Here is a 17,862-nt window from a genome sequence, read left to right on the forward strand (position 1 = left end):
TTCATAAAAACAACACACTGAAATGTATAAAACACAACATGGATTTATAGTTTGTAATAATATACCGATATATTAAACTCCTGTTACAAATAAACACATGCAGCGGTAAAATAAATACCAACTGGACTTTTTGCATATCAAAAATCATAGTAAAAAAGAGAGAATATGTTGCATACTTAAAGAAATATATCTGACGTTGTTTTCATTTAGTTTATACAAGTATTTAAAGTGCATTCATCTGCAGGGTGTGTAAGAGCCGTGTAGAATTTAAAAGGTATGCAGTGACAGTCAAAGGAAATGCTGACTGAATGAATTCACAATTATCATTTAAAGAGTTCACAGACTTCCTTGTTGGTCAAAGTAGAAAAAAAGGCATTTATTTACATATATATTAAAGGATTCTGTAGTTTATAAAGCTCTAAAGTAAAAGGTTTGAATTAATAGTTTACTTGGAAACTGAGAATAAGAAAAGTGTGTTTTCAAAGTGAGGCTCTTCCTCCCCCCATGGACAGAGACCAACCCTACAGAAAGATTGGACTGTAAATAAATGCGTTGTTTCCACAGCACCAGCAGCTGGAGAAATGTAGCCCCTATCCATATTAGGTCAGCTATTTAGTGCATGTTCAGCTCATATTATTATTGGTATTAACACAGGTTTGTTCTAACATGGAACAATGCAACAATGCATGAAACAACGTTCAAAAGGTCTATATCTACACACACGTTTATAAAAACCCTCTGACATCGTCCCCTGTTGCTCTTCAGGAAAGTACATCGCCTCCACACAGCGGCCCGACGGGACGTGGAGGAAACCTCGGAAAGTGAAGGACGGTTACACCCCCCAGGAGGAGGTTCCTGTGTGAGTACTCTCCTCCTTCTCCTCCTTCTGCTTCTTCTTCTGCTTCTTCTTCTTCTTCTTCTTCTTCTTCTTCTTCTTCTGCTTCTTCTTCTGCTTCTGCTTCTTCTTCTTCTTCAGCTTCTTCTTCTGCTTCTGCTTCTTCTTCTTCAGCTTCTTCTTCTGCTTCTGCTTCTTCTTCTTCTTCTTCAGCTGCACACTGACTGGAAAATGAATCAGACGATGTGATAAACCTGCTAAAATATAACAAGCAGTAACTGTCCATGTCAATTATTTAAAATAAAGCTCCCCTACATCAGGTCTTTTTGGAAAAGCCACCAAGAGGAAAATTCATTTCAAAAAAGGATTTAGAGGATTTCTTCTCTAAGAGTTTTGTGTGCATGGTTTCTGTTATATTATTAGTGCATATCTTTAGTGATTAGTGGCTGCCAGTGGTGCTCTTGTCCTGCAGCAGTCTATAATTACTAATCAAATGTGCACATGAATATAAATCCTTAGGTTTCTCAGAAAGCAGCAGGGGTTAGCAACAGATGACGTCCTTCACGCCCTCCTCAGAGTTTAACCCTGCGTTTCTGTCTCCTGCAGCTATGAAAACAAGTTTGTGAAGTTCTTCAAGGGTAAACCCGACCTTCCTCCGGGGATGAGTGCATCTGAGTCTCAGCAGCAGAAGCCCCCGGGCGGTGGGGGGGGCGACACCGACACCTCCGGCCTCTCCAAGTCGGCCAAACGCAACATGAAGCGCAAAGAGAAGCGGAAGCAGCAGCAGCCGGACGGAGAAGTGGACGCTGTGAGCGACGCCGTGGAGAACGTGTCCATCTCAGAGGACGCTAACGAGAAGACGCCAGTGTCTAATCCGCCCGACGACAGCGCCTCAGCTGCAGCAGAGAGGGTGAAGAAGCTGAAAAACCTGAAGAAGAAGCTGCGGCAGGCAGAGGACCTGCAGCAGAAAGTGGACTCAGGAGAAATCACCGAGCCGACCAAGGACCAGCAGGAGAAGCTGTCCCGGGTTAAGACCCTACGGGAGGAGATCCTGCAGCTGGAGCGGGACTCCTGAAGACACAAAACAGACTGGACATAAAAACTGAGAGACTGGGAACATACTCTGTCTGATCATGAACTGGGAGTGTCCGGCTCACCCGTTTATAATCTCTTTTTAAAGCCTCGCGGTGAAACCTCCGTTGGTCTCACAGCCTCAGTGTTCTGTTTGCTGTCACACACTCACTACAGATATTAAAACACACACTCCGTGTTTATCTCATTCTGATTTCAGAGGTGGGGGATTATTCAGGAAGGCTGGACCAGATGTTGGTGCTGATGTGTATTTGGTGTTTTTGCATATTTTTCTATTGTCACCAAACGTCATATAAATACCAAAACCATTATTAATAAATCCTACTGACGAGCTCTGAGTGAATCAGTTTCTGTATTTCTTTCATTAATAAATACATTTTATATGTTGTTAGTTTCCTAAAAATATCTGAGCAAATCATAAAGAACATCTTCACAAGTACATCAGATAAAGAGCCACACTTTAAAATAGGAAACTAAGGGGCGGGACATCTCTAAATGGTTGACCAATCATAACAGAGCAGGCCAGCTAACCAATCAGAGCAGACTGGGCTCTGGTTTCTTTAAAGTAGAGACTCTACATACTGATATACACCTGAACATCAGCAGGAGAGGACTCTTTAAAGTAGAGACTCTACATACTGATATACACCTGAACATCAGCAGGAGAGGACTCTTTAAAGTAGAGACTCTACATACTGATATACACCTGAACATCAGCAGGAGAGGACTCTTTAAAGTAGAGACTCTACATACTGATATACACCTGAACATCAGCAGGAGAGAACTCTTTAAAGTAGAGACTCTACATACTGATATACACCTGAACATCAGCAGGAGAGGACTCTTTAAAGTAGAGACACTACATACTGATATACACCTGAACATCAGCAGGAGAGGACTCTTTAAAGTAGAGACTCTACATACTGATATACACCTGAACATCAGCAGGAGAGGACTCTTTAAAGTAGAGACACTACATACTGATATACACCTGAACATCAGCAGGAGAGGACTCTTTAAAGTAGAGACACTACATACTGATATACACCTGAACATCAGCAGGAGAGGACTCTTTAAAGTAGAGACTCTACATACTGACATACACCTGAACATCAGCAGGAGAGGACTCTTTAAAGTAGAGACTCTACATACTGATATACACCTGAATATCAGCAGGAGAGGACTCTTTAAAGTAGAGACACTACATACTGATATACACCTGAACATCAGCAGGAGAGGACTCTTTAAAGTAGAGACTCTACATACTGATATACACCTGAACATCAGCAGGAGAGGACTCTTTAAAGTAGAGACTCTACATACTGATATACACCTGAACATCAGCAGGAGAGGACTCTTTAAAGTAGAGACTCTACATACTGATATACACCTGAACATCAGCAGGAGAGGACTCTTTAAAGTAGAGACTCTACATACTGATATAGACCTGAACATCAGCAGGAGAGGACTCTTTAAAGTAGAGACTCTACATACTGATATACACCTGAACATCAGCAGGAGAGGACTCTTTAAAGTAGAGACACTACATACTGATATACACCTGAACATCAGCAGGAGAGGACTCTTTAAAGTAGAGACACTACATACTGATATACACCTGAACATCAGCAGGAGAGGACTCTTTAAAGTAGAGACTCTACATACTGATATACACCTGAACATCAGCAGGAGAGGACTCTTTGAATTTCGGATGAATCCGGGGTTAATTTGAACCTGCGGTTGATTTAGAAAGTGTCTGCTTTCTCTGTCTGAGTTTTATCGGAGTGGGAAGGAGGCGTTCTGTCTCTGCAGGATTTGCAGCGATGGTTAAACGTGGGGGGGGGGGGGGGGGGATTGTTTTTCCCTATTTTGTGAACATTGTAATTATCTGATGTTTCCCGGAGGAATGGTGGTGAGTTGTTTTCCTCAGGGGTCTGAAACCACGTGTCACAAATCATAAACGAATCACGTCTTTAACTTTGGGAAATGGTGTTCCTGCAGAGTGGATATCTGGTTGTCTCCCACCCTCTCACATTACTGGTTCATAGTGCCCCCCTCACAGGCGCTGTGCAGAGACTTCCTTTGACGTAAACACAATGATTCGGATGTGGTTCTGAAGCTCTGTACTGGGTTTATGTGCTGGTGTCCGGAGGCGTGACGCTGTGTGAAATATGTGTTTGGTTTTCTGTTTTGCACACATCACATTCCTCTTAAAGGTTTGTGATGTGGTCTTGGCGCAGACACTATAAAAACTCCATCTCTAAACTGAACCACTCCGGAGGACGAGGCTCAGAGACTGGACTGGTTTACCATTATCATTATTAATCAGTGATGGGAAACATGGAGTACCTGCTGGAGCTGACGGGGCTTCTGGCTGTGCTGACGACAGCTGCTTCTGCTGGACTGAGAGCAGAGGAAGTCACAGGAGCTGTGGTGAGGAAACAGGAAAGGGAATTTAATGAGATGTAAATACAGCTGCAAATAATCTGCGAATTCAAGAGCTTCTTTTAACAGGGAGTTGTTTCTAAAGACAATTTAGACAAGATTAACATTTCATATATGCAGGTTTCTTTATCAAACTGTTGCACTAGAGTTTTGTACAATAAATACAGTTATTTAGAATAAATACTAAGAATTCCCTATCCATCCAGCTATACCATACACAAATATTGCGCAACAATGAAAGAAAATGTTTAGCTTTATTAATTTAATGATAAATAACTACTGCTGTTTTCTTTCTGTAATTGTATTATTATTATTACAATTGTATACAAGACTTAATAATATAATAAATATACTTTAGCAATTCCCTAAGCCAAACATAATAATATTAATTATTTATAATATTTCATTAATATATGATCATTTAATACTACTTAACATTAACAAATAAAATAAACAATAAATTGTAATATGTACCATATTTTATTATTATTGTATTTTATATTTTATATTATTATTATATTATATTATTATATTTTATATTATTATTATTATATTGTATATTATTATTATTTTATATTATTATTATTATTTTATATTATTATATTTTATATTATTATTATTATATTTTATATTATTATTATTTTATATTATTATATTTTATATTATTATTATATTTTATATTATTATTATTTTATATTATTATATTTTATATTATTATTATTATTATTATATTTTATATTATTATTATTTTATATTATTATATTTTATATTATTATTATTTTATATTTTATATTATTATATTTTATATTATTATTATTTTATATTATTATATTTTATATTATTATATTTTATATTATTATATTTTATATTATTATTATTATTATTATATTTTATATTATTATTATTTTATATTATTATATTTTATATTATTATATTATTATATTATTATTATTATATTTTATATTATTATTATTATTATTATATTATTATTATTATTATATTTTATATTTTTATATTATTATTACTATTATTATATTATTATTATTATTATATTTTATATTTATATTATTATTATATTTTATATTATTATTATTTTATTATTATTATTATTATATTTTATATTATTATATTTTATATTATTATAATTATATTATTATTATTATATTTTATATTATTATATTTTATATTATTATTATTATTATTATTATTATATTTTATATTATTATATTTTATATTATTATTATTATCATCATTATTATTATTATATTTCTTTTACCTTTTTTAAATGTTTTACATGTTGGGTAAATAATGCTCTTTCTTTTCTAATTATCTTCTTTCATACATTTAAAAAAAGGAAATGTTTTTATAGTGCACTCCCATAGAAGTAATTGACCCAAATCCTTCTTCCTCTAGTTTACTTCTTAACGGGTTGTCTCTCTTCAGGCGTATTTAAAGAAGTATGGCTACCTGCACCCCCCGCTGGACAGGGAAGGCCCAACCCCTGCGCCTCAGGAGTTAAAGGCCGCCCTCAGGTGACTTTACTTCAGACATCCTAATGTTGGCTTCATATTTCCACGTTTGTTCGGTCAAACCAAACGACGTCTTCCTCTCAGAGAGTTTCAGAAAGCAACGGAGCTGCAGGTCTCAGGGCGAGTGGACGCAGCGACGGTGAGGATGATGAGTAGAGCTCGCTGTGGAGAGGAAGACTCCTTCAGCGACAGGTTCCACCGATACAGAGTCCTGGGTAACTCACGCGTCTCACTCACTCCCAATCAAAAGCAGAATTACACTACTATGACCTGCAGCAAAGGAGAGGTGAACATGTGGGGCTTTACCTGAGCATATTCATGTTACGCTCCTTCTGCTCCCTCTGCTCCTTCTACTCCTTCTACTTCTACTACTCCTTCTGCTCCTTCTACTCCTTCTACTTCTACTACTCCTTCTACTCCTACTACTCCTTCTACTCCTTCTACTCCTTCTACTCCTTCTACTCCTTCTACTTCTACTACTCCTTCTACTCCTACTACTCCTTCTACTCATTCTACTTCTACTACTCCTTCTACTCCTTCAACTCCTTCTACTTCTACTACTCCTTCTACTCCTTCTAGTTCTACTACTCCTTCTACTCCTTTTACTCCTTCTACTCCTTCTACTTCTACTACTCCTTCTACTCCTTCTACTCCTTCTACTTCTACTACTCCTTCTACTCCTTCTACTTCTACTACTCCTTCTACTCCTTTTACTCCTTCTACTCCTTTAATAAAGTGGGTGTTTTGGTGTATTCATCCTGTCTGATGTGAGACAGTTTGAATGGACCTCTCATCTCATGGACAAAGCGAGACGTACCATACGTGTCCACATGAGCGTAGCTGTGTGCACAGAGTCCCTTGGTGTCTCCTGTTTGCAGGTCACTGGCGTAAGAAGATGCTGACGTACCGGATCTATAACTTCACCCCGGACCTCGGACAGGGGAAGACTCGCCTGGCCATCCAGACGGCGTTCAGGTACTGGAGCGCGGTTTCCCCGCTGAGGTTCAGAGAGCTGCAGAGAGGACGCGCCGACATCAAGATCTCCTTCCACCGGAAAGACAAGAGCTGCCCGGTGCCCTTCGATGGGAGAGGTACCGCAGCCCGTCTGAATTCAATGGTATTGTTACTTGTGTAATGGAATCAGAGCCTTGGGAAGCGGCTGCTTTGTCCTCCACAAAACGCCTCATAACCAGGACACACATATTCAGAAGGACTTCAGAGAGACGAGTCAGACTACAAGGAGACATACAATGACCACCAAGAGACAGAACAGGACTAAAAGACACACATTCACTATAAAGAGAACCAAACGGAGACAGAACAATAACACACACACACTGACCCAAACAACACACACACTGACCCAAACAACACACACACTGACCCAAACAACACACACACTGACCCAGACAACACACACACTGACCCAAACAACATACACACACTGACCCAAACAACACACACACACACACTGACCCAAACAACACACACACTGACCCAAACAACACACACACACACTGACCCAAACAACACACACACTGACCCAAACAACACACACACACACTGACCCAAACAACACACACACTGACCCAAACAACACACACACTGACCCAAACAACACACACACTGACCCAAACAACACACACACACACTGACCCAAACAACACACACACACACTGACCCAAACAACACACACACTGACCCAAACAACACACACACTGACCCAAACAACACACACACACACACACTGACCCAAACAACACACACACTGACCCAAACAACACACTGACCCAAACAACACACACACTGACCCAAACAACACACACATACACACTGACCCAAACAACACACACACACTGACCCAAACAACACACACACACACTGACCCAAACAACACACACACTGACCCAAACAACACACACACTGACCCAGACAACACACACACTGACCCAAACAACACACACACTGACCCAGACAACACACACACTGACCCAGACAACACACACACACACTGACCCAAACAACACACACACACACTGACCCAAACGACACACACACTGACCCAAACAACACACACACTGACCCAAACAACACACACACACTGACCCAGACAACACACACACTGACCCAGACAACACACACACTGACCCAAACAACACACACACTGACCCAGACAACACACACACTGACCCAAACAACACACACACACACTGACCCAAACAACACACACACTGACCCAGACAACACACACACTGACAGGAAGGAGAGAGCACAGAGACCCAAACTCCTCTGTTATTCCCAGGTCACGTCCTGGCCCACGCCGACGCCCCCGAGTCGGGGCTGGTTCACTTCGACAGCGACGAGGTTTGGACGGAGGGCAAGAGCTCGGGGTCCAACCTGAGGATCGTGGCCGCCCATGAGATCGGCCACGCTCTGGGTCTGGGTCACTCCCAGCACTACAGCGCTCTGATGGGCCCGGTCTACAACGGGTACCGGTCCGACTTCAAACTGCACCCCGACGACATCCAGGGCATCCAGGCTCTGTACGGTGAGGTCACTAAATAATAAGAGGTTTTTGAAATGTTTGTATTTGAATTTTCTTTGATACAGCTTTCATTTGTACTCATTTAAAATGTCCTCGTTTCTCATTTTCTTCATATTTTAATTTAGAATATTCTTTCATATTTCATTTGATGCAGTTTCAATCTTAAATATAACCTCTTATTTTTTCACGTCTTTGTGTATTTAAAATACATATATTAAAATGTCCTATTAAGCTGTTTTCATTTTCTTAATTTAATTTAATTTAAGATAAAATATTACTTTTATTAACATTTTCTTCAATTCAGTTTTCATTTGATTTCATATTTATCTTTACGTTTCATTTTTGTATTTCTACGTTGTTTAATTGATGATTTTCTAAATGAACATTTCTTTATTTCCCCTCTTCTCTCTGAACGGTGTCAGGCTGTGTGTGTATCTACTTTTCATGTACAGTTAATAAAATGTGGTTCTTATTTTTATTTCAAGGAAAGCCGGAGAAGCCACCTCCCCCCAAAAGGAGTCCTGCAGTAACGGGAGCCGCTCCGGACCCCTGTGGGGCCCCTGTGGATGCAGTGATGTTGGGTACAGACACTTTAATAACACATACCCTCTGCTCTGGTTTTGTTTGCTCTTATTTTATATGATCTATCTCCATTGATGTTATTAGTATTCACTTTTTACATTTATGATAACATTTGAATTACATTTGATCTTTTATTGCGTTTCTTTGAACTTCATTTGAACTCCACTTCTACGTTTGTATTTATAATTAATTAGAGATTTTTTAAATTGTATCTTTTCCTGCATGTTTCTACATTAGCATCTGATGTCTGTATTAATAATTCTATTACATTTTCTCTTTTATTGCACATTTTTATTTTGACTAAAGTTCTGATGTTTCTCTAAATGCCTCAGTAATATCCCCGCTGTGTCGCTGCAGGTCCCCAGCAGAAGACCTTTGTGTTCAGCGGGGGGTTTGTGTGGACGGTCTCCGGCTCCGGCCACAGCCCCCCTGTCCCGACCTCCTCCCTGTGGAGGGAGCTGCCGGGGGGGCTGAACGCCGCCGTGACCTCGCAGAGGACCGGGAAGACCTACTTCCTGAAAGGTGCATTTATTCAATGACTCTTTATGCCCTCATGTTATCTCACAGTTATTATTTGACTGCACTTTTTAAATGTAATTTCTTAAGTTCATATAAATAACATTATGATAATCATTTAATCAGATAATATTCACAATATATAATAATATTTTACTGCTCATCATTATTTTTCCTGATCTTATATATTTACATAAATCATTGAAGCGTTTAAGTGATTTATTCTTGCTGTTCCACAGAGGACAGAGTCTGGAGATACTCGGGCTTCAAACTGGACCACGGTTTCCCCAGAAAGCTGTCCAACATCCCGGCTAACATCGACGCTGCGTTCTACCTCAGCAAGAGCAAGAAGCTCGTCTTCATCAAAGTGAGGGCCAAACCAAAGATATACAGTACATGCATATTACTAAAATGAGTTACAGAAATGATCAGACTCCAGTTTCTTTTCTCCTATGAATAAGAAATAGGTCTTTTTGTGTTCCATCATTATTATACTTTAAGGATTACTAAAATGATTGCAGAATATTATCATTGAATTTATTAGCATTATATTTTATATTGGTATCATTCTCTTCAAAGATAATATATTTAGAATGAATATAATTACTATTATAATTATTATAGACAGAGATGGTGGTTATTTGCAGCCCTAGTTGCCTCTTTAACTCTCCAGTATCGATGTGTGATTCCAGGGCTCTGGATACTGGCAGTGGGATGAAGTCAGCACCACAGACTTCTCCTCGTACCCCCGGCCGTTATCACAGCTGTTCCCCGGGGCCCCTGGCGGCCCTGACGCCACCCTCTCCTCCTCATACGGGAACATCTACCTGTTCAAAGGCTCGCAGCTCTGGAGTGTGAAGCTGCAGAAACACGTAGAGAAACCTCAGAGCATCGCGGCGGACTGGCTGCAGTGTGACGACTGAAGCTCACTATATCACACAGAGAGATATCTGGGTCCCTGAGGGAGGAAGTAGAGCATTGAATTGGGAGGAGGGGGGGTGTTGCTGTGATGGGTCCTTTTGTAAATAGGATTTTAAGAGGCCCTTGTTTGTTTTTAAATGTCTCTTGTGAGACGCTTTCTATCCAAAGCGACTTACATACACTGAGGGCAATCCCCACTCAAGGGTCTTTCCAAGGGACACAACGACATGCTGACTGCAGCGGGGACTGAACCAGCACACCAGCCCACTGAGCCACAGCCTCCAGCCTTTATTGAATAAAAGTACTCCAAAAACTGGACAATCAAGCTCCAGCTTTCTGTCAAATCATTTTTATTTTCCCCCATATCTCTGCTCCTTCAAAAACAAAAAAATCCTACCAACTCTTGCATCCTTCAAGCTGTCAAACTCACCTGTTCAATGTTGCTTTCAATCTCTAATCATCACCCCCCCCCCCTAACATTTGACTCCCACTTAAGAGTAGGACTTGTGTTTGGTTGCTCTGTTCTGACTGTATGTAAAGCGTGTCTGAGAACTGGGGAAGCGCTTTATAAACCGTATGTGTTGTTAGGACTATAAAGGGTGCATGAAGAGCCTGCAAGGATGGGAGGAACTGTTCTCCCAGCAGGAGATAATTAAAGTTGATTCAGTGGAAACAGCTGTCTGACTCTCAGTAAATGACATATTCGTGCATGTTGCAGACAGTTGAAGGCGTGCTTCTTCCCACGCTGTAAACCGGCGTGGTGGCGGAGGTCAGAGACACCATGGATCCCGTCTCAAAGTCAAAGTCGATCAGAGTGTGTGTTGCAGAGACGAGGCTTCTGCTGGAGGAAGAGGAGGTGGAAGAGGAGCCTGTTCCCTGCTGGCGCTCCTGCAGACTCTGCAGATAACTCTGAGACAGAAACACAGGAGGAGGATTATCGTCATGCAATCAGATTGTGGAGCGGTGCAGGAATGAGTCCTAAACCCTGAGATCAGTTTGCAACTTTAAAGCCTGGAATAAGATCTGTGGTTAACACGAGCTGAAGAGATGTTAAAGTTCTGTTGTATGACATAAAACACGTCAGCAAATACCCCACTGGTGGATTTAAAAACAACAGTGGCTAACAAGAGTCTAAATGAGATGACTTGACATCATCCCCAACGTTAGCCACCTTTAGCTTAGCGGTGGTGGCGTGAAGTCATGTGACCGTGCTGTAGTTCCTTTATAGCCCAACATTAGCCTCCTTTAGCTTAGCAGTGGTGACGTGAAGTCATGTGACCGTGCTGTAGTTCCTTTATAGCCCAACATTAGCCTCCTTTAGCTTAGCGGTGGTGACGTGAAGTCATGTGACCTTGCTGTAGTTCCTTTATAGCCCAACATTAGCCTCCTTTAGCTTAGCGGTGGAGACGTAAAGGTCATGTGACCGTGCTGTAGTTCCTTTATAGCCCAACATTAGCCACCTTTAGCTTAGCGGTGGTGGCGTGAAGTCATGTGACCGTGCTGTAGTTCCTTTATAGCCCAACATTAGCCACCTTTAGCTTAGCGGTGGTGGCGTGAAGTCATGTGACCGTGCTGTAGTTCCTGACGTTGCTTTTACTACACTTTGTCTCTGAAGGAGAAGCTGAATGTAAACACTGACCGGTGCCAGGACGTCTCCAGCGTAGCGTTTCAGAGGAGGAGGGCGGCGGCGGCGGTGGGGTGGGGGTCTCCTCCGTAACTCTCTGTATTTTTGCTTCTTCACGTGTTTCTTCGGTTTTTTGTAAGCAGCTGGAAAGCATCGAAGGGGAGACAAAAAAAAAGTGAAGTGTAAGAATGAGAGCAGAACTTTGAGCGAGCATTAACTGAACAGAACAGAGCCTTAAAGAGGCCCTGTTCTTCCTCTGTGGTGCTCCCTCTCCTGTAGTGCGTTCTATAGGTGTTCAGTCTGCAGAGGCTAAATCCCTATGTTCCCTCCAGAGGGATTGTGTGGAGGATTGTAAACACTGGAACATCAGCAGGGGCCCCTTCAAACTGAACTCACCTTCTTTGTGGGAAACTCCTCTGGCTGTGAACCTCCACTGCACCGCCCCCCCTATCAGAGCCAGGACCGGCCCCAGCCCAGCGATGACCCAGTTAAACCAGCAGAGGGGTTTAACTGGGGCCCCACTGAACAGATCATACACCTGATCCAGCAGCGTGGCCCCCCCCAGCATGAGGTCCAGGCTCAGCAGCATGGCGACGGCTCCGAGCACCGACGTGTAGATGACGGACAGCAGCTTCTGCCAGCGCAGCATCAGCGGGGCCACGACCAGGCCCGCAGCCAGCACCACGCTCAGGGGGCCCCACGCCGTCCCCACGCTGTGGAACTGAGCCACTAGCAGCAGGGGCCCCAGGGAAAGCAGGACCCCCAGCTGCAGGCCGCTCAGCAGGAACCCCAGAGGAGGCACCAGGAGGGTCATCACCCCACAGAGGACCCCGACCCCAAGCCCCAGCCCCACCCTGGTCCCCGGACAGAGGTCAGCCCCCTGCAAAGGCTCCAGCTGGAGCAGCAAGAGGGCGACGGCCCCGGAGCCAAACAGGAAGCCACAGAGGAACATGGCCGCCTTAAAGCAGCGGTATCCTGAGGGGGAATAAAGATGGGTTTATTTCTGTCACTTTATCTGAGCAAGTATATTGAGATATCAAATCCGATGCATTTTTAACAGATGTTTTTGTTGCCCTTCCTACTTTATACTTATAGGAAATATTTCTATTACATTTTACTTTCACTTCTGTTCGTATAAATATTTGATTCTGATTTTTTTCTCAGATTTTACTTTTTTTTAGAATTTCTCTGAATTCAGATTTCTGAGTTTTTTCTCAGATTTCTGAAATTTTGTCGCAGAATTTACTTTTTTCTCAGATTTGACTTTTCATCCGATTTCTGACTTTTCTCCCTACAACTATTACCACATTCATACAATAATGTGTTATATTAATACTAAAGAGAAGATATGGTTGTTATTATTAGTACTGATACTGATTGAGTACCAGTCCTTACTGCAGTGTTTGTGTGTTCATGAACACATACCGAGCAGCATGTAGATGAGTCCTGCAGAGATGCCGGCTGAGCAGAGGATTATGGGTAGAACTTCCTGCTGGATGTTATCCTGCAGGAAACACATGTGGCCCTCAGTAAAGAGGGCCCCGGGCTCCTGAGGAACATACAGCCAGGCAGCGGAGGCGGCCATCTTTGGAGGATTATGATTATGATCTTCTGTTCGCCCTGAGTTCATCAGAGGGTTAAAGGGGGACGTCCTGCAGGAGGAGAGAGGAAGCTCCTGAAGGAAGAACTGATCTGCTTCCTGCTGTGCACCTGCAGAGAGAGGAGGGTGGTTAGCTTTCAAATAAACATAGTTATTATAAATACACTCTGTTACTTTAAAGCCTGCTAACTTCAGAGTAGTTCATATTTGGAACATCATGGGGGGTAATCCTTAGAAATATTCACAGAAAGGCCAGAGGAGGATTTGGCTCTTTCCCTTGTGCCAGTCTCCAGCGGGAAGCAGAGGATGAAGCTGGGGTCCCCCTCTGAGTTTAAGGCCTCTGTTTCCTGGATGTTTCGTTAAAGAACAGGAAGCAGACGAGGAACCGAGCTCATGGCTTATCGTGCCTTAGTCACTAGAGTTTAGTGTCCTCAGCATGTGGTTGAGTTCCGAACACAATCACAGCAACAGCTAAAATACAACCTATTATAAACACCTGCTGAATAAAGTACCTGATGGAAGAACTACTACTAAAGTAACACTTCAAATACGGCCGAGTAGAAATACTCTCAGGTTAGAGTCCTGCAAAAATCTGCTCAGTCTTTATTTATACATCAGCATTATTACACACCGTCTCTGGATTCCTGAAAAACCTACTGCATGGTCTCTGGTTTACATGAAATCCCTTTCGCCTCTTTAATCTTCAATTCTACCCGAGCAGAGGGGCAACAATGTATTGCTTCAGGTGGAAAAGAACATTTACATCAAATTCAGGAGAATATTGCATAAATCATTATTTTATGTTTCATATATAAACACCAGACTGCTAAACAATAAATACAAAAGCCTTATTTACACTCAATTGGAAATTATAAATCAACTAGGAAAAGTACAAAGGTGATAAAGTACCAAAACATTAAAGCATACTAAATGCTATCAACCTGAACATCAGCTCAATATGTCCTCTGAAATAAGAACAAGTACCTCAATTCAAATCCTCTTAAAGGTATAACTGGTAAAATATGAATGTAGATAAATAAATATAATTTAAAAATCCAAAACCTTTAGAAAGATGAGGAAAGAATAACAACTTCCCCCCGAAAAAGGGAAAGAGTATGATATGATTTAGTGCGTTTTGCATCCACAGCCGAGCGTCCTGTAGGAAACATATCTGAGGGTGAGTAAACAGGGCTGGAGGAACGTGTTGACCTGCAGGCTTAACGTCTCAGCAGATCTGCAGCAGAGGGGCTTAAAGGAGATTTAGCTCCTCTCTGTTCTCTGACGCTGACACACACACACACACACACACACACACACACACACACACACACACACACACACACACACACACACACACACACACACACACACACACACACACACACACACACTTACACTTTCTGACTCCACTCATTGCTGATCATTCACTGAAGCACTTCTTACTGCAGTGACTAAAACGATCTGCAAACTGTGCAAACAAGAGACAGAGACTCAGAGACAGAGACTCAGAGACATAGACTCAGAGACAGAGACTCAGAGACAGACACTCAGAGACTCAGAGACAGAGACTCAGAGACATAGACAGAGACTCAGAGACAGAGACTCAGAGACAGACACTCAGAGACAGAGGCTCAGAGACAGAGACTCAGAGACAGACACTCAGAGACAGAGACTCAGAGACAGACACTCAGAGACAGAGACTCAGAGACAGACACTCAGAGACAGAGGCTCAGAGACAGACACTCAGAGACAGAGGCTCAGAGACAGACACTCAGAGACAGACACTCAGAGATAGAGGCTCAGAGACAGAGACTCAGAGACAGACACTCAGAGACAGACACTCAGAGACAGAGGCTCAGAGACAGAGACTCAGAGACAGACACTCAGAGACAGAGGCTCAGAGACTCAGAGACAGACACTCAGGGACAGAGGCTCAGAGACAGAGACTCAGAGACAGACACTCAGAGATAGAGGCTCAGAGACAGAGACTCAGAGACAGAGACTCAGAGACAGACACTCAGAGACAGAGACAGAGGCTCAGAGACAGTAAATAAGGATTGTCGGGTCACCTGCAGCGAGGCATGTCTCCCGGGGAATAGAGGCTCTTTCCTGCAGGAATTGTTGCTCCTCCGTCCGCCTCTCAGACCATTTGCTGCCAAGTCCAAGGCCCACCTGCTGCTCCACTACCCATGATGCACCTGGAGCTGCATCATCCAGTCAGAGCTTTGTGTTCAACACGTCCCCTTTAATTAAGCTTTAAGTTGGCTGGAGGTAAACGGATATAAGGCCCTGTTTTAACCCCTCAAATCCCTTTAACTCTCCTTCCTGCAGCATCTTTAGTTCTGTTTCCACCAGCAGCTTCTACTGCTGTGCACTGTGGCTGCACATGTGGGACTGATGTTAATATTTTATATATTCTATACTTCACATTATGTTTTCTGGGATGTTGAGTTTATTTTCTGTTTATAACATTCTTTATTTATTTTAATTCTAAGTTTTAATAGTATCTGTCATTCACAGCCCTCATCATGTTGTTGTAATCATCATTATATAATAAAACAATCAATACATTTACCCCGATTACTTTAACGTCAGTCTTAAGTTGTACTTCATTTAAAAACCTCTTTATAAAGTAAATAAAATCATAAATAAATACACACAACTTCAAGTAAAGGGTGCACCTTCATAAGCTCACACTTAAATAAAAGCAACAGAATATAAGGTTATGATCAGCTGACCCGTCACTGTGGGACTGCTGTAACTGCAGTGTAGGATCTCTGAGGTTCTGGGCAGAAGAGAATATTTCTCACAAGAACCAGGAGGTCTTCAAGATCTTTAGGGAAAGAATGAGACAGAATGGATTTAACCTGGGTGTTGAACTGTGTCGTGTAAAAGTAAAACATCTCCATCAACATTACATTAAAGTATCCTACAGTTTATGGTGTCAGGTTTTTGTGTTGACTTTAGTTGTATTTTATTTGTATTTCACATTCTCTGTTGGGCTTTTATTATTTATCTTTCATATATTTATTCATAATGTAAAGCCCACTGAGACAAACGTGTTTTTTGATATTGAGGCTAATAAATGAGCTCTGATTTATTCAACGTTTCTCTGATCAGCACCAGTCTCAATAACTTGAATGATGAATATATTTAGTAAACCTGTTTTTATTTCTGAGGCGCAAACAGGCTTCCGTACTTTCTTGAATACATATATTATAAATCCAAATGTTATGGAGGTGCTCTTATTTTGAAGGGCTCCCTGTTTGCTCTTTGCTTTCACTTTGAGCTCGTGGTGTCGCAGCTTCTTCTTCTCCTCTCGAAAGGTTTGTAACTCTTTGTGACTTTCGAGCTTTCAGAGACAACTCTTATATCCATCACCAGAGAATAATCACAGCTCTGTGTGCTCTACTTTCAGACTCAGACTTTAGAGACACAGCCACTGCCATCATTCTGATTAGTGTGGTGGTTGTTGTTGTCATTACACTGAGACACTTCGTCTCTGTATTCTGATGACTTGTCGATACTACTGAAACTTCCGTGTGTGTGTGTGTGTGTGTGTGTGTGTGTGTGTGTGTGTGTGTGTGTGTGTGTGTGTGTGTGTGTGTGTGTGTGTGTGTGTGTGTGTGTGTGTGTGTATATCTGTTTTATTTGACCCTCTGGTTTGTGGGAAACAGTATGTCTGTTTCACACACACTGATAGATTGACAACAAAGCTCACTTTGGCTTTTCTTGCCTTTGCATCGTATCTTGTATTTCTTTATAATTTAATTATAATTACTTTTATATTTCTTTGAGATATTTCTTGTATATTTTCTTCAAGTATTTTTTATCTCTCTTATTTGTTATTCTAAATTTTGTTTCTTGAATATAAAAATGTATATTATATTTAATTTATTCATCTCTCTTATTTTTCCAACTTGATTTAAATATTTGTAATAGTGTTTCTTAGTATTTCATATGTTTTCTCTTATTCCATTCGACTGTTTCATCTCCATATTTATTTGGTTGACTTTGACTTGAAAAGTGTTCCTGTGAAAGAGGCTGAGGGGAGGTGTCGCCCTCTGGAGGCACAGAGAGGAACTGTCTTCATTTATTCCTCTATTTTCACATTATTGTTTTCTTTAATGACTAATGTTTACATGTCAACATGTATTTACTTTTGGATTCAAA

The 17,862-nt window shown here is 41.4% G+C and overlaps 3 protein-coding genes across 5 annotated transcripts in view; 2 read left to right on the plus strand and 1 right to left on the minus strand.

Annotated features, from left to right (window-relative positions):
- The window catches only part of pym1 (PYM homolog 1, exon junction complex associated factor), a 6,311-nt gene extending 4,041 nt beyond the window's left edge, over positions 1-2,270 (plus strand). For both annotated transcript variants that reach the window (XM_063880237.1, XM_063880245.1), the window contains 2 exons: positions 766-859; positions 1,442-2,270. In XM_063880237.1, the coding sequence (XP_063736307.1) occupies positions 766-859; positions 1,442-1,910 (563 nt within the window). In that variant the 3' untranslated portion in view covers positions 1,911-2,270. The remainder of the gene's footprint in view (positions 1-765; positions 860-1,441) is intronic.
- Positions 2,271-4,223: 1,953 nt separating this feature from the next.
- Positions 4,224-11,136, plus strand: LOC134862202 (matrix metalloproteinase-19-like). Its single transcript, XM_063879967.1, has 9 exons — positions 4,224-4,360; positions 5,816-5,904; positions 5,986-6,116; positions 6,780-6,992; positions 8,204-8,449; positions 8,932-9,027; positions 9,386-9,550; positions 9,784-9,911; positions 10,237-11,136. The coding sequence occupies exons 1-9, from the start codon at positions 4,259-4,261 to the stop codon at positions 10,465-10,467; spliced, it is 1,401 nt and encodes a 466-aa protein (XP_063736037.1). The 5' UTR covers positions 4,224-4,258; the 3' UTR covers positions 10,468-11,136.
- Positions 10,347-15,906, minus strand: LOC134862239 (transmembrane protein 198-like). 2 transcript variants are annotated; one of them, XM_063880024.1, is made up of 5 exons: positions 14,752-14,845; positions 13,515-13,799; positions 12,486-13,064; positions 12,105-12,232; positions 10,347-11,374 (listed from the first exon to the last, which is right to left on the minus strand). In XM_063880024.1, exons 1-5 carry the CDS (start codon positions 14,828-14,830, stop codon positions 11,153-11,155), a joined length of 1,293 nt encoding a protein of 430 aa, XP_063736094.1. In that variant the 5' UTR covers positions 14,831-14,845; the 3' UTR covers positions 10,347-11,152. The 2 variants fall into 2 exon arrangements, with proteins under 2 accessions (XP_063736094.1, XP_063736103.1); XM_063880033.1 differs by lacking the exon at positions 14,752-14,845 and adding an exon at positions 15,759-15,906 and having other exon boundaries at positions 10,411-11,374.
- Between the last annotated feature and the right edge of the window lie 1,956 nt (positions 15,907-17,862).

The sequence above is a fragment of the Eleginops maclovinus genome, chromosome 1, assembly GCF_036324505.1.
Source record: "Eleginops maclovinus isolate JMC-PN-2008 ecotype Puerto Natales chromosome 1, JC_Emac_rtc_rv5, whole genome shotgun sequence".
In the NCBI taxonomy this organism is placed as follows: Eukaryota; Metazoa; Chordata; class Actinopteri; order Perciformes; family Eleginopidae; genus Eleginops; species Eleginops maclovinus.

What these genes read in the sequence shown, in the direction of transcription:
- LOC134862202 (XM_063879967.1), top strand. Translation starts at nt 4,259, where the DNA reads ATGGGAAACATGGAGTACCTGCTGGAGCTGACGGGGCTTCTGGCTGTG. An exon ending in GGTGCCCTTCGATGGGAGAG is followed by an intron (nt 6,993 to 8,203) that starts GTACCGCAGCCC and finishes TGTTATTCCCAG; the next exon opens with GTCACGTCCTGGCCCACGCC. An exon ending in TGTGGATGCAGTGATGTTGG is followed by an intron (nt 9,028 to 9,385) that starts GTACAGACACTT and finishes GTGTCGCTGCAG; the next exon opens with GTCCCCAGCAGAAGACCTTT.
- LOC134862239 (XM_063880024.1), bottom strand. Translation starts at nt 14,830, where the DNA reads ATGCAAAACGCACTAAATCATATCATACTCTTTCCCTTTTTCGGGGGG. An exon ending in AGGAGTTTCCCACAAAGAAG is followed by an intron (nt 12,233 to 12,485) that starts GTGAGTTCAGTT and finishes GATGCTTTCCAG; the next exon opens with CTGCTTACAAAAAACCGAAG. An exon ending in CTGGAGACGTCCTGGCACCG is followed by an intron (nt 11,375 to 12,104) that starts GTCAGTGTTTAC and finishes TTTCTGTCTCAG; the next exon opens with AGTTATCTGCAGAGTCTGCA.